We start from the raw sequence: 15366 nt of genomic DNA on the forward strand, positions 1-15366 counted from the left end.
GTGCGTTAATGTTGAAATCTCCCATTATGATTAGTGGTCCCATGGTGTGGGTTGAATCAAGAAGATTGGAGATGCTATGTAGGAACCGTGGGAGTGATGATCTCGGTGCCCTATAGAGTGAAATGACTCTCGCCAGGCACTTGTTGGTGCAGTGGAAAGTTGCATGGATCATTTCAAGCATTTGATTTATGCAAATGTGTATTTGTGTAGGTATTAGGTTGTTTTTATGGAGAATGGAGATGCCCTGTAGTTGTGTTGAGGATATGCTATAAAAGCCTGTAATGGTTGTCTCATGTTGTCGAGTCTCTTGCAGGCAGAGGATGTCGGAGGCATTAGCCTTTTGTCGTGGATGATATCGTTTGCATGCTTTCAAGGGAGACGATGTTCAATGATTGCACAATATAATGCGTATCTTGGTGGAGATGCAGCTCCTTCTGGATGGGGGAATAAGCTGCTTCTGTTCTCAACTGTGGAGCTCTTTGAGAACAGATGCGTTGGTGTGAATGTTGCAGGGTAGCAAGCTCTCTATCAAATATAGATTTGCAGTGTCACGAATCCGTGTGAGAGCAGTGTATGTGAGGCCGTGAGACCTAATTCCTTTGGGGTTGAAAGCCAGTCTGTTGAGTGTAAGCCCTTGTGATTGGTGAATTGTGCGGGCCGCGGTAAGCTGAACTGGGAATTGCTTGCGTGTGAGGGTGTTGAAGTAGTTCTTGCCAATTTGGAATTCGCGTGTGATGCGGAGAATTGGCATCCAACCAAGCAATGTGAGTGGGTTGCGAAGATGACGGTGGTCATACCTTTGTTTTTGCCCTATGCTAGGGTTGGTGAAATGAATCCAGAGACATGTCGTGTCGGAGAATGTAGTGCAGAGCTTGTAGACGCCTTCTGCACCGTTCACGAGGCCGTCGAGAATGTCCAGATTTCCATTGCATAGCTCAACCACTAGGCTTGGCTTCAAACACAATGTTGCTTGGAGACCCGCAGTTTGTCTGGCATCCAATGGAATTGCTATTGTTTTGCTGCAAGAAGCGGCACGCTTGTCAATCGCTTTGAATATGTGTGGCTCACCGGGCAATTGTGCGAAGACCTTTTCATTGTGTTCATCCTTTGCCTTGTTAGAGTAGAATAGGTGTGATATAGTTATGTCAGCAGGCAACTCTCCGTGGAAGGAGTTGTTAATGTATGCAAGGTCGCTACTGGTGTGTGAGCCAATTCTCATTCGGTTGAGCACCTCTATAAACTGTCCATTGGTTTGTCTCATTGTCATCGTTATCTCGTAGCACTTAGGGAATTCATGCAAGTATGAAGGTGCAACCGTCTCTAGAAGAGGCTGCTTGCTTGTGAATATCCAAGAGTCTTTGACTGGGCTAGCTTGGCAGAGGTCACCATAGAGTATGACATCAAGGCCACCAAAAGGTTGGTCGTGTTTTCTCTTGATGGCATGAAGACTGTGCGCTCCTTGCCGCACTGTCGAAGCAAGGGACTTGCCAATACACCGTGTGCGAGCCACAAATGGCTCCAAGCACACAACAAGCCTAAACTAGCAAGCTCAAGAGAGCAAAGGGTGTGTCACTCACCGCTCTACGCTCGCCTTCGTGGTGGATTCCTCGTCGCAATGAAGAAGAAGCTGCAGTCATGCCGCGCTCAACCACTTCGCCGCCGTCGTGCCTTTGTAATGCTCGATCGCACACACACTCTCCCTCTCTCTCTCTCTCACACACACACACACACACAAGGAGGTGAAGAAGAAGAAGATGGAGATGGAGATGGAGCAAGAGCACTCTTCTATTGCACAAATGAGAGAATGAGTAAAAATTAGGTTTAGTTGGCTTTTATATGAGCTCACCCCATTCACACTTGGGCGCCCATGCTTAGCCAACTAATCCCTTGAATGTCCCAGTTAGAGTGCGCCTCTCATCGGCGATCACTCTACCTTTCCCTATTGGTCCGACAAGCCCGGTACCTGACTCTAAATAATACAACGTTTATAGATCATAGGGTGTCCGTGTGCCGTAAGGGTTAACATGCCCCCCTTCCTGATGTAGATTCCGTCCTCGGAAGCTAGTGAGTTGAAGCTGGTTCGTCGAGGTGGAAGAGCATTTGAGATGAATGTCCTTAGCCTTCTTCAGTCATTGCAAAATCAAACAACATTGCCACAGTAATTGCATTCTCTTAAAAAGCATATGCAGTTTAGGTAGACTAATTGATTGGTAAAAGAATTTCAAACAATTTGGTAACAATGAACATTAAATTGCAATGTAATCAAATGCATAAACAGATGTAAAGGTAAAAAATTAAACAAGTCTGGGGTCGCTAATTTGACGGTCGAAAGGCACTAGAGATCGAATATTAATACCATGGGTAAGCTTCTTAATTTTCTGTGGTCAATTAAGTTGTTTAATCGCGAGAGCCAAGTATTCATGTTCGAGGGCTGACTAGAGGCTATATCTAGAAAACCTTGTAGTTAAGCTACTATAAAAGGAATTTCTCATGAAATCATCGCCTGACTGATTACTTTTTCTTTAACCCCCCAAAGTCTTTTCACATTGATTCAATTATGATGTGTGTGCTTATTTTGTATGCCTTGGGTTTTTTGCTTTTAAAGGAAAAGCGCCCACACTGGGAACCTCTAGGGCTCTAGTACCATAGGCGATACATGTGAGTGAAGTACCAATTTAAGCAGGGATTTCTCTTCCAGCTTAAAATTTTACATTGTGGCACTTTGATTTTTTGCTTGTTCATTTTCAGCATTTAAATTTTGTAACTTTGGGGGGTCATATAACACTGTTATCCTCCCCAGGCTCATCACATTAGTAAACTCCCTTTATAATACTTAAGCTAAAGGTCAATAGGGTTAAGCCCACTAGAAAGCCCTAGTACATTTCATACAATGCTGCCTAAATCGGATTAAGAACCTAAGTAACCATTGCTTATTAGGAAGGCATTCCCCATGGTATTAAGAGAAGATTTCTAATATCTAGCTTGGTCAAACTAGCTTAGTCGGACTGCTTGATTTTTAAACCTAGACAAGTGATTATGACAAAACATTACATTGAATTAAATGTTTGATACTAAGCCAATGCGCTGAATATTATGCTACCAATCACAATCAAAGCAGACAAACATGGATGCAAAAAGATAAGGGCAATGCTAATGGACAAGAAACACCTGTTTGTGTCGATGGTCGCGCTTGATTTGAAGTGTGAACGAGAGAAAGGTTCCATGAAGGTCCAAATCCTATCAATAGCAACACGCTCCTGTACACACTAGGAAACAAAAGGAATACCTCCAGGAGGCACATTAGTGGGAAAAGAGAACTTCGCTAATCTCTCAACTCTACAACAGAAACACTCCTATCGTACTAATCTTACCTACCCTCCATCACTCAAGTGATGAGGATCAAAGGTGTTTTATGGCATAGGTTTCTGTTTCACTGTACCAGGTGTGACATGTGTAGGTCTGAGTCAATGTTTTGACTTTTAATGTGCATACTCGTTTGCTAATTGCTCTTGCTCTTTTTTTTTTTTTTTTGGTGAGTATAAAGCTTTATATGTACATTCCATAAGATCGGAGATTAAGAGGTCAGGAAGAAAGGTTGAGAGGGAAGCAAGTGAATGATGACTGTCAGCAAACACTCCCCCCTTCCTTGGGTAGATCATACCATTGGAAATGAGCTTGTCACCCTTTGAAACCAATTGTTCCAGTTGGTAATAGGTGAGGATTTTTGCCAGTAGTTTTCTATTACCCTAGGTGCCTCGTCAAGTTGCAAGGGTGGTAAGGTACTCTCCCAGGATCGAACTTGAAGTGGTTCATCAGGTGATTCTTGAACACTGGGAGGTGTGGATTCTTTTGTAGCTTCATGGAGGTCCACTACTATAGATGGAGGCTGTGTAGAAGCTTTTACCTCTATGGATGTATTACATGAGGAGCTAGAAGCTTCATGGGACTCCCCCCTTCCTGAGCTAGGTGGAACAAATCCTTCTTTCTTTGGTACCCAAACTAGCTCGGGAGCGGGTGTGTAGCAGTCTGTGATTTTTTTCTTTCCACGATCATTGATTCGTTTTGGAGCTACGGGATTGGGCTCACTTGGGTCAGGTGTTAGGTAAGAGCACAATCTACGTTTTGGCACCCAGATTTGATCATTTCCTTGATAGTAGCCTTGGGCTTCCAATAGTCATTTAGGGATCCATCGCAACATTTTCTTACTTTTCTTGGAGCGACTGGTACGTTTCTTACAAGGCTTCTGTTTTTTAGCACTAGCTATGGTCACTAAAGAAGCTTTAGGGACCCACTTGTATGTTTTCTTTGTTACATTAGGATGAGTCTTGTGTGTCTCAAGCTTTCTTTCAACTACATCAGTTGAAGCTCTAGAGAGTTGGGCTATGGGGACGTATGGTTCAACCTCCTGGACATGCAATGTCTTGGGTTTTATTTCCTTAGGCAATATCTCAGGGACTATGGCTTGAGTGGTAGGGCTAAGAGTTGGCTTTTGCGTTGTAACACCCCCAGTGCCCCAATCAATAGTGCATTTGGTGGCTATCATCCACGTGCGACCTAGGTTTATATTACCCTCCATAGTTCCAGTAGGCATGACCAAAAAGTTTTGAGCTACAATTCCATTGTCATAACTGACAGAAGTGTGCCAGATTCCAAAAACCGTAGTTTTTTTCTTGTTGACACCCTTGACTTGGATAATACTCTCAGATAGAGGTGGCTTCCCTAACTGACACCACACCCCATAGGATAGCAGATTATATTTAGCACCCGTGTCCAATAAGACGTTATATAGCACTTTTCCATAGGCACTATTTAACTCAATAGGGTATCGTAGAGGTGTGTCAGAGTCCAACCCATCCTCTTCGATTTCCACATACGAGTCCAACCCATCCTCTTCGATTTCCATGTGTGCATAAGGGGCTAGAGGCACATATGATCGAGGCCCCATATTAGGTACTACGACACTAGGTAGTGGCACTGCGCTAACCGTAGATGTCATCGGTACATTCTCTGTCAGGATTATCCCTAGAGTGAGCACTGTGTTTTCCTTAATAGAGGGTTGCGCCAAGTTAGGGAAGCTAAAGTTGTCGCTCGGAGGCTCAGATTGCATAGAGACCCCAGGTGAAATGACGTAAGATGGGTCCATGGGACTCATTAGAGGAGTCTCCATTTGTGATAGAGTAGGCTATTGAGCCTTGCTCGTATCCAGAAATCTCATGGGGCCAGTTGAGAGTATATTTACCCCTCGGTTTTGCCTTTCTGATTGAATAATGCCATGGATAACATTACAGATCATTTTCTGTTGATCTTCGATGCTCGTGGCACTAGAGGTGGATTGTACAATCTCTATCCATCCTACATGGTAGGCGTGGCCAGAGTGTAGATCCGTCAACACCTCAGTGTGGAGGTCGTATGTCCAATGATCGTTAATGAACAATCCTTCTAGAGTCGACGTGTTAACGGTTTCTTGTGAGGTAGAAGCAATGTTGCTCCCCGTGGTTTTACTTGTCACCAACGGTACTCTAGAGGGAACTTCTGAAGGAGGCAGCTCAACAGGGCCTTCGTGGTAAGAAGTTGGCAGGATATCCACATGGACACTCTTTGGGGGTGTGGGGTCCACGTGCGATGTGAAAGGAGATTCCACTTCCCCACCCCCTTCATGTGCTTCATTTGCATCAGGTTTCGAGCGAGTAGCTCTACCTAATGTTTCCATGAAACGGCTAAACATACTAGTACTAGGCTGTGGAGCTTTGGGAGGTGCATGGCCTTCTCTCTCAGTGTTTTGGGTAGAGTATGCTTCCATGATTTCTGAGTCGGAGGAGGAATCACTAGCGGCTATTTTAGGGTCTTGGGTGGTGCTACCTTGTGTCCCCGCTGAGGATCTAGAGCTTATCGTGGATGGGTAATGGGTGTCCATATGAATAGAGGCACTACCAATGTGATCGTGCTCTAACACTCGTCCAGAGCGTAGGTTCATATGACTTGATCCCCTAGAAGTGTCAGTGAGTGCCCGTGAAGGCTGCTCACCTAGTATTTTTGGGTGTTTTGCAACCCAAGTCTTTCCTTAATTTGACTTTTTGGTCCTTTTTTTCTGACCCGGCTATAGAATAGAGCGTATGATAGCTCAAAACGAGCGTCTCGGTCAGAGGGTCATGCCGTGCTTTACAGCCCTCCGTTTGGTTCTATTTTGCTCCAGAAAATCCCGAAACAGTCTTTTCCTAGCTGGGGAACTAGGCTCCAAATAGCAAGTCTAAGGGTGCAAGTGGGAAGAGAAGGGAGGAGAGTGGAGGACTTGTCCCACATGCTCTCATTCCCTCTTGAGGAAGTAAGGTATATATATAAGAGTGAGTCTAGTATATATCATAGGGCTGAGGCCTGGGCCTGGGCCTGGGCTTGGGCTTGGGCTTGGGCTTGGGGAAATGATCCCGATCCCGATCTATCTTTTATACAAACCAACCCGTCCGTTTTTATAACTCACGTTTTTTATTTTCGAAAATTTAACCTCCCACTCACTCGCGTTTTTATTTTTTGGATTTTTTTTTTCTTTGATTCAGAAAATGCAGAAATTGAAAACGCAGAAATTGAAAAAACGCAAGAAATGCAGAAAATTGCAGAAATTGGAACTTGACAGAAAATTTAACACAGAAAATGCAGAAAATGCAGAAATTGAAACTTGACAGAACCAAAAAATGCAGAAAATGCAAAAACGCAAGAAATGCTAACTGTGCAGTGCAAACCAAAAAACGTAGAAAACGCAAAAAACAGAAATCTCCACACAACTACACACACTCATTCCCTGCCTTTCCTATGATAGAAATTGCACCACAAGAAATCGTAAAGTGCTAACCGAGCTTAGTGTAGGGCATTTCCCCGGCAACGGCGCCAAAAATGTGCGCTCCTTGCCGCACTGTCGAAGCAAGAGACTTGCCAATACACCATGTGCGAGCCACAAATGGCTCCAAGCACACAACAAGCCTAAACTAGCAAGCTCAAGAGAGCAAAGGGTGTGTCACTCACCGCTCTGCGCTCGCCTTCGTGGTGGATTCCTCGCCGCGATGAAGAAGAAGCTGCAGTCGTGCCGCGCTCAACCGCTTCGCCGCCTTCGTGCCTTCGTAATGCTCGATCGCACACACACTCTCCCTCTCTCTCTCTCTCTCTCTCACACACACACACACACACACACACACACACACACACACACACACACACACACACACACACACAGACACACACACACACAAGGAGGTGAAGAAGAAGAAGATGGAGATGGAGATGGAGCAAGAGCACTCTTCTATTGCACAAATGAGAGAATGAGTAAAAATTAGGTTTAGTTGGCTTTTATATGAGCTCACCCCATTCACACTTGGGCGCCCATGCTTAGCCAACTAATCCCTTGAATGTCCCAGTTAGAGTGCGCCTCTCATCGGCGATCACTCTACCTTTCCCTATTGGTCCGACAAGCCCGGTACCTGACTCTAAATAATACAACGTTTATAGATCATAGGGTGTCCGTGTGCCGTGAGGGTTAACAAAGACGTGAGTAAGCCAATGAGAAGACATTTGATCCTATCAAGGAGACTTCATCAAACACTACAAGCTCCAAGTCTTGATAAAGTAAGGACAATGCATCTAGCTTTTCTGCTCCGAGGCTTGTGTGTGCCGTAGTTATCAAAGGCAAATGTAAAGCTGAGTGTATAGTTGTACCACCAATGTTGAATGCTGCGTTGCCTGTATATGCCATCAGAAGTGCCTTAGGAAATCCAGGATTGTGGCCCGACTTATTTTGTAGAAACAAATGAGGGCTTTGACTAGCAAGAGCAACATGAATGTTTTTCCAGTGCCTGCTCCACCTGTGAGGAAGAGATGTATCTTTTCTAACGGCACTATGCATTTTTTGAGCATGACATCATCAAGGATGAGTCGCTGTTGTGGGTTTAGCTTCTTTATTGATGAGTGGAAATCCTCATTGGTCATGCCAATATGTTTGGAAAAATGCAAAGCAAATGGTTTCTTCGTCTGTTGCTTTGATAGGGTGTTGATCATCACATTGGCATTGTCGGAATCGTTCAAGGAGCTTACACTTCTCGTGTTGAGTGAGGTTGTGACGGCTGTTGCGAATCTATCGAGCGGAGCTGGTTCGACAACGAACTATGATTCATTGTTTTTCACTGTCTCACTGTTCGAAGTGTAGACATCGATCCAAGACAAACCTTCGGGCAGGTTCTCATTCTCATTGCTTGACCACGGCAAGAAGAGAAGGCATTGTTCTCTGTAGTGGTTGTCAGGGTCTTTGGCTTTATTGTATCTAACGTACCGTATGCTGCGTGCCCTTCACAGTAACGTGTCAGGCCTGGAGGGATTTTTGGTTGTGGAAGTGAAATGGGCCAAGCACATAGCAAAGAACGAGTGTGGTTTGGAGGCATATTTGTCAATGATGGAGGTAGAGAATATTTCTGTCGTGTCGGGGTGCATTTTTTGCAAGGCGTTCTTTTTTTTTAGAACGAGAGCACGCTCTTCAGGTGGATTAGTATTTATGTATATGAATTCTCTAGAGGAGCTATGCAATGGAAGCGAGAGACATATGTAAGCAGCTTGCTGTGAACTAATCTGCTGTGTGTTAAGGATTGTGCTACCAACTTTTCATAGTCTCTCCAACGTTGTTGCATTGTTTGCGACATAGTGATCAACCTGTGCCTTGATTGCTCCTATTAATATATTGTCCATTTTTGTCATGTATGAGGTGCAATAGCTCCCAACTCCATGTGCGTTTAGCACGAACTGTATATCTGTGTTTGCATTCCAAAGTGAAGCTATTGACTTGTTGAAGTTGTTTGTGAATATATCGCTTGGTTTGCCCTTGAGGAAAATAGTGGGTCCCGAGATAGTTGCTTGCAATGCAAGCAAGTACTGTTCCATGGAGAGTTGTACTTGTTCTAGCCATTCTTCAAATGTAGGGGAATTTTGTAAATCAATTTGGCTTAGTTGTCTTCCGACTTGTTGCAAGTAAAGCTTACCTTGTCTCGCTATGTTCGCCTCAAGTATTTGTGCACTCCTTGCCGCACTGTCGAAGCAAGGGACTTGCCAATACACCGTGTGCGAGCCACAAATGGCTCCAAGCACACAACAAGCCTAAACTAGCAAGCTCAAGAGAGCAAAGGGTGTGTCACTCACCGCTCTACGCTTGCCTTCGTGGTGGATTTCTTGCCGCGATGAAGAAGAAGCTGCAGTCGTGCCGCGCTCAACCGCTTTGCCGCCGTCGTGCCTTCGTAATGCTCGATCGCACACACACTCTCCCTCTCTCTCTCTCTCTCACACACACACACACACAAGGAGGTGAAGAAGAAGAAGATGGAGATGGAGCAAGAGCACTCTTCTATTGCACAAATGAGAGAATGAGTAAAAATTAGGTTTAGTTGGCTTTTATAGGAGCTCACCCCATTCACACTTGGACGCCCATGCTTAACCAACTAATCCCTTGAATGTCCCAATTAGAGTGCGCCTCTCATCGGCGATCACTCTACCTTTCCCTATTGGACCGACAAGCCCGGTGCCTGACTCTAAATAATACAACGTTTATAGATCATAGGGTGTCCGTGTGCCGTGAGGGTTAACATGCCCCCCTTCTTGATGTAGATTCTGTCCCCGGAAGCTATTGAGTTGAAGCTGGCTCGTCGAGGTGGAAGATCATTTGAGATGAATGTCCTTAGCCTTCTTCAGTCACTGCAAAATCAAACAACATTGGCACAGTAATTGCATTCTCTTAAAAAGCATATGCAGTTTAGGTAGACAAATTGATTGGTCAAAGAATTTCAAACAATTTGTTAGCAATGAACATTAAATTGCAATGTAATCAAATGCAAAAACAAATGTAAAGGTAAAAAATTAAACAAGTCTGGGGTCGCTAATTTGACGGTCGAAAGGCACTAGAGATCGAATATTAATACCATGGGTAAGCTTCTTAATTTTCTGTGGTCAATTAAGTTGTTTAATCGCGAGAGCCAAGTATTCATGTTCGAGGGCTGGCTAAAGGCTATATCTAGAAAACCTTGTAGTTAAGCTACCATAAAAGGAATTTCTCATGAAATCATCGCCTGACTGATTACTTTTTCTTTGACCCCCCAAAGTTTTTTCACATTGATTCAATTTGAGATGTGTGCTTATTTTGTATGCCTTGGGTTTTTTGCTTTTCAAGGAAAAGCGCCCACACTGGGAACCTCTAGGGCTCTAGTACCATAGGCGATACATGTGAGTGAAGTACCAATTTAAGCAGGGATTTCTCTTCCAGCTTAAAATTTTACATTGTGGCACTTTGATTTTTTGTTTGTTCATTTTCAACATTTAAATTTTGTAACTTTGGGGGGTCATATAACACTGTTATCCTCCCCAGGCTCATCACATTAGTAAACTCCCTTTATAATACTTAAGCTAAAGGTCAACAGGGTTAAGCCCACTAGAAAGCCCTAGTACATTTCATACAATGCTGCCTAAATCGGATTAAGAACCTAAGTAACCATTGCTTATTAGGAAGGCATTCCCCATGGTATTAAGAGAAGATTTCTAATACCTAGCTTGGTCAAACTAGCTTAGTCGGACTGCTTGATTTTTAAACCTAGACAAGTGATTATGACAAAACATTACATTGAATTAAATGTTTGATACTAAGCCAATGCGCTGAATATTATGCTACCAATCACAATCAAGGCAGACAAACATGGATGCAAAAAGATAAGGGCAATGCTAATGGACAAGAAACACCTGTTTGTGTTGATGGTCGCGCTTGATCTGAAGTGTGAACAAGAGAAAGGTTCCATGAAGGTCCAAATCCTATCAATAGCAACACGCTCCTGTACACACTAGGAAACAAAAGTAATACCTCCAGGAGGCACATTAGTGGGAAAAGAGAACTTCGCTAATCTCTCAACTTTAAAACAGAAACACTCCTATTGTACTAATCTTACCTACCCTCCATCACTCAAGTGATGAGGATCAAAGGTGTTTTATGGCATAGGTTTCTGTTTCACTGTGCCAGATGTGACATGTGTAGGTCTGAGTCAATGTTTTGACTTTTAATGTGCATACTCGTTTGCTAATTGCTCTTGCTCTTTATTTTTTTGTTTTTTTGTGAGTATAAAGCTTTATATGTACATTCCCTAAGATCGGAGACTAAGAGGTCAGGGAGAAAGGTTGAGAGGGAAGCAAGTGAATGATGGATGTTCACAAACACTCCCCCCTTCCTTGGGTAGATCATACCGTTTGAAATGAGCTTGCCACCCTTTGAAACCAATTGTTCCAGTTGGTAATAGGTGAGGATTTTTGCCAGTAGTTTTCTATTACCCTAGGTGCCTCGTCAAGTTGCAAGGGTGGTAAGGTACTCTCCCAGGATCGAACTTGAAGTGGTTCATCAGGTGATTCTTGAACACTAGGAGGTGTGGCTTCTTTTGTAGCTTCATGGAGGTCCACTACTATAGATGGAGGCTGTGTGGAAGCTTTTACCTCTATGGATGTATTACATGAGGAGCTAGAAGCTTCATGGGACTCCCCCCTTCCTGAGCTAGGTGGAACAAATTGTTCTTTCTTTGGTACCCAAACTAGCTCGGGAGCGGGTGTATAGCATTCTGTGATTTTTTTCTTTCCACGATCATTGATTCGTTTTGGAGCTACGGGATTGGGCTCACTTGGGTCAGGTGATAGGTAAGAGCACAATCTACGTTTTGCACCCAGATTTGATCATTTCCTTGATAGTAGCCTTGGGCTTCCAATAGTCGTTTAGGGATCCATCGCAACATTTTCTTATTTTTCTTGGAGCGAGTGGTACGTTTCTTACAAGGCTTCTGTTTTTTAGCACTAGGTATGGTCACTAAAGAAGCTTTAGGGACCCACTTGTATGTTTTCTTCGTTACATTAGGATGAGTCTTGTCATAAGCGATATGCATTGCTTGTAGCATATTTAAGGGTATAGGCATTTCATCCCCCTCAGGTGTTACCCAGGTCATCCCCCTATTTCCCCAAGTGTCTATGGTTGATGCTAGGTGTACCCAGTCTACGTTGTCTGATTCCGTCATACCCGGTAACACATCCATGTAAGGAGAATCTTGGCCAATGTCTGTATCCTTCTTACAAGTGTAACAATATTGTAGTGGGGCTGAGTGAACTGTGGTATCAGAGCGATGATCAATAATGGTTTTACTCCCTAAGGGGTGTACCTTACCAGTCACCAAATCCACTCTAAGGACAGAGTCTTGGAATTGCAAATAGACATGATTTTTAGACCAATCATGAACCATTTGTGCTTCCCTCATGAATGGTCGTCCTAAAATCATTTCATATGACATAAGGTGTTTAGAGAAATCCATTACAATGAACGTATGTCGTACCTTGTGTCCTAGAACTTTGATCTTAAGATCCTTGAGCATCCCCATAGGTTTGGCTATGGTACCATTTGCCATCTTTACCACAATGTTAATAACACTGAGGCGGGGTTTTCCCATGGATTCCCAACAATCTTTTGTAATGATGCTAACTCCCGCACCACCATCAAGAATTCCCTTTATAGTTAATCCCTTGGTAGTGATGGGTAGGGTCGCATTAGACTCGTCGCCTTCAAAATACTGCCCTAATTCGTTAATGGGTACCTCGATCACAGACTCGTGTCCATCTAAGTCAAGTGATTGCACATGATTTTCCTCATCAATCATAATCGAGTCAGGCCTATTTGGTTGCGCAAACTGCGGTAATCCCGTTCGTAGCTCTCCGTTAAGGAATGCTCGAAGTGCAAGGAATAACTCAGGATCTCCATACAGCTTTTCTATGATCGTGGTTCGGACCTCAGAAGACATGAAGTCCACTAGTTTGGCAACATTCATTGGCGTTTTGCAGGGTGTAGGTCCTTGACTAGGAACTGGTGAGGATGGAATCTCATATTCCTCAATGGGATCAGGTATTCCTTCGTTAAACATCCTTTCCAACAAGAAGGGTGTATGCTCACTTTCTGATGTCCCGTCCTCACTCCCTTCTTGGATGATACTAGATATGGCTAACGGTCTATGGTTCATGTGGGCTGGATGAACTTGCGTGGGAAACATTGTGTCATGAATTTTGACATGCATGGGTTCTGGTTCTAGTTTCCTTTGAGTCTTCTCCACTAAACCTCTTAGATGTTTCACCTGCTCAATCTCGTCTACTGGGTTTGGGTACGTCCCGATCTTCTTTTCACGATTCTTCCCTTTTTGCCCCTGCGGTTTATCTTGGGGGTCTTGGATTGGATTTGGAAACACTTGTGGTGTTTTCAGAGGCTCTTTATGATTTTCTCTTATTCGGTTTTCATTTGGTTCCATGTTACGGTTTTCTTTGTCGGTCTTTCTCTTTGTGGTATTGGTTCTAGTCTCCATTGTCTCGATTGAATCTGAATCATCCTCGAGGTCATTCATATACACGGGGTCATCTCCTTCCTATGTTTGTTTTGGAACTTGGCTTTGAATTTTCCGTATTCTGCGACTTCTTCCTTCGTGTCTTCTTTTTCTTTGCTTGGATAACTGACGCGGTATCTCTCTCTTCGAGGATATGGCCTGGCCCTTGAAGCATGGACCGTGTAATCGCATAAGCGGGTGCGACGGGTGGTATTGGCGATGTCACACTAGCAATTTCGACCAAATTCAGGGGTGTGATTTTAGGCGCATTTGGGTTATAGGGGCATTGGGCAATCAAGTGATCTATGCCACAATGATTACATGTGAGTATTGGCATTGCAGACGTGCTCCCTTGATTCATTTGCATCTGTGTAGCATTCTTTTGCAGCCTAATAGGGCACTCCGCTGCTCGATGTGGTCCACCACACTCGTAGCATTGAAGAGGTGGCCTCCTAGCCTGGGTGTTGATATTTTGACCTCTGGATGCGAGAGCAGTAGCTTGATAAACCGGCTTGACTTGTCCCCAACAATCTTCCATGTAGTATATAGGACACTCTTCCAATGTATCAAGTCCGTAGGCAATACTAGTGTCTATCTCCTCCTCACAACCATCTGCATAAGCATTTGATGGCTCGCAACCCACTTGGTTCATAGGGGCGACTCTTGGATGCGGGGGCTGCGGTCCTAGCACAGGAGGTGGTAGCGGTGTAGCTTGTACAACATTTTGAGATCTAGGGACCATGTGTTGCGGTAGTTGCTCAACAAGTGGAGCAGGCATCAATACAGGAGCTCGAGGCGCATTCGTCCAGGCTACAGGTGGTCTATTTGCCATCATACGTTTGATCATTAAACAATCCTTAGCTTGGTGACCATACCTACCACATGCGTTGCAAGTTCCATTAAATTTTACTCTAAACGTAGGGCACTCACTAGTGCTATGTGGACCTAAGCAAATGGAACACCATTGTTGCTCCCTTCTTGGATACATGTGACTATTTTGAGGGGGTCGATTATCCTTAAGAGACTCTTGAATTGCCTTGGTGAGGTCTGTCAAGAATGTCTCAAATACCTTTGGCTCATTGGCAATGGGCTTTGCAGTCATGGGTTCATACTCAATGGCTTGTGAGCTAGTGGATCTCGTGTCAGTAGACACCCTCATGCCTGCTATCATCAAGTTGTCCTCTAATTAGATTGCATTGGCAGTGACATCTTCCCAGGTTGTGATACCTCTAATCACTAGTCCATTATAGATTCCTTCATTCCTCAACCCTCGAATGAATCGATCAAGCAGTTGGTTATTGTTGAAGCGCTCATTTACAGGGCAGCGAGAGTTTAAGTGCTTTAGACGACTAATGAAGTCCCTTACTGACTCTCCTTCCTTACGTTCGGCCTTCTGTAGCTGAGATGCTACACCCCAAAGCACACCTTCTCGTATGTACTCCTTTAGAAACAACCTTCGAAGGGTAGGGTAGATTGTTTTCTCGTCCACCCTTAGGGTCCTATACCAATCTCCAGCCTTCCCACTTAATGTCAAGCTTAAGGCATTGCACTTATGTAGTTCGTTGCGTTCCCCTAAGGAATCACATACTTGTTCAAACACTTCAATGTGTTTCCTAGCATCTTCGTCCCCATTGAATTTTTGCGTGAGTTTGGCAATTTGTACTGCCTTACTTCTAGGCTCTCTATCAGATGCGTGACGCATATTTTCCGCGATAGATCGACCTATGGTTTGAGCAAACGCTGCCAAGTCACCTATGTGAGGAGGCAGGGCCGGTGGAGGTACTCTTGGAATCATATGTGGGAGAGGGACGGGTGCCGGTCTTGGCATATGTGTGGATGATGCAGGATATGGAACATAACCGAACATAGGTCCACTCGGATAAGAGCTAGGGAGCGGCACTCGAGGAGCATAAACAAGTGGTACAATTGGAGGTGTGGGGGCCATGTGTGCATAAGGGGCTAG

General features: G+C 44.2%; 1 protein-coding gene across 1 annotated transcript; it reads right to left on the reverse strand.

Moving 5' to 3' along the window:
- Window positions 1-463: 463 nt before the first annotated feature.
- On the reverse strand, window positions 464-1267 carry LOC147433363 (uncharacterized). The gene has a single exon (XM_086492069.1). The coding sequence runs from the start codon at window positions 1265-1267 to the stop codon at window positions 464-466; it is 804 nt and encodes a 267-aa protein (XP_086348195.1).
- Window positions 1268-15366: the final 14099 nt, after the last annotated feature.

The sequence above is a fragment of the Adiantum capillus-veneris genome, chromosome 20 (genome assembly GCF_014529385.1).
Source record: "Adiantum capillus-veneris isolate H3 chromosome 20, ASM1452938v2, whole genome shotgun sequence".
Classification (NCBI taxonomy): domain Eukaryota; kingdom Viridiplantae; phylum Streptophyta; class Polypodiopsida; order Polypodiales; family Pteridaceae; genus Adiantum; species Adiantum capillus-veneris.

Coding starts and splice junctions, on each gene's coding strand:
- LOC147433363 (XM_086492069.1), bottom strand. CDS start 1,267: ATGACAATGAGACAAACCAATGGACAGTTTATAGAGGTGCTCAACCGA.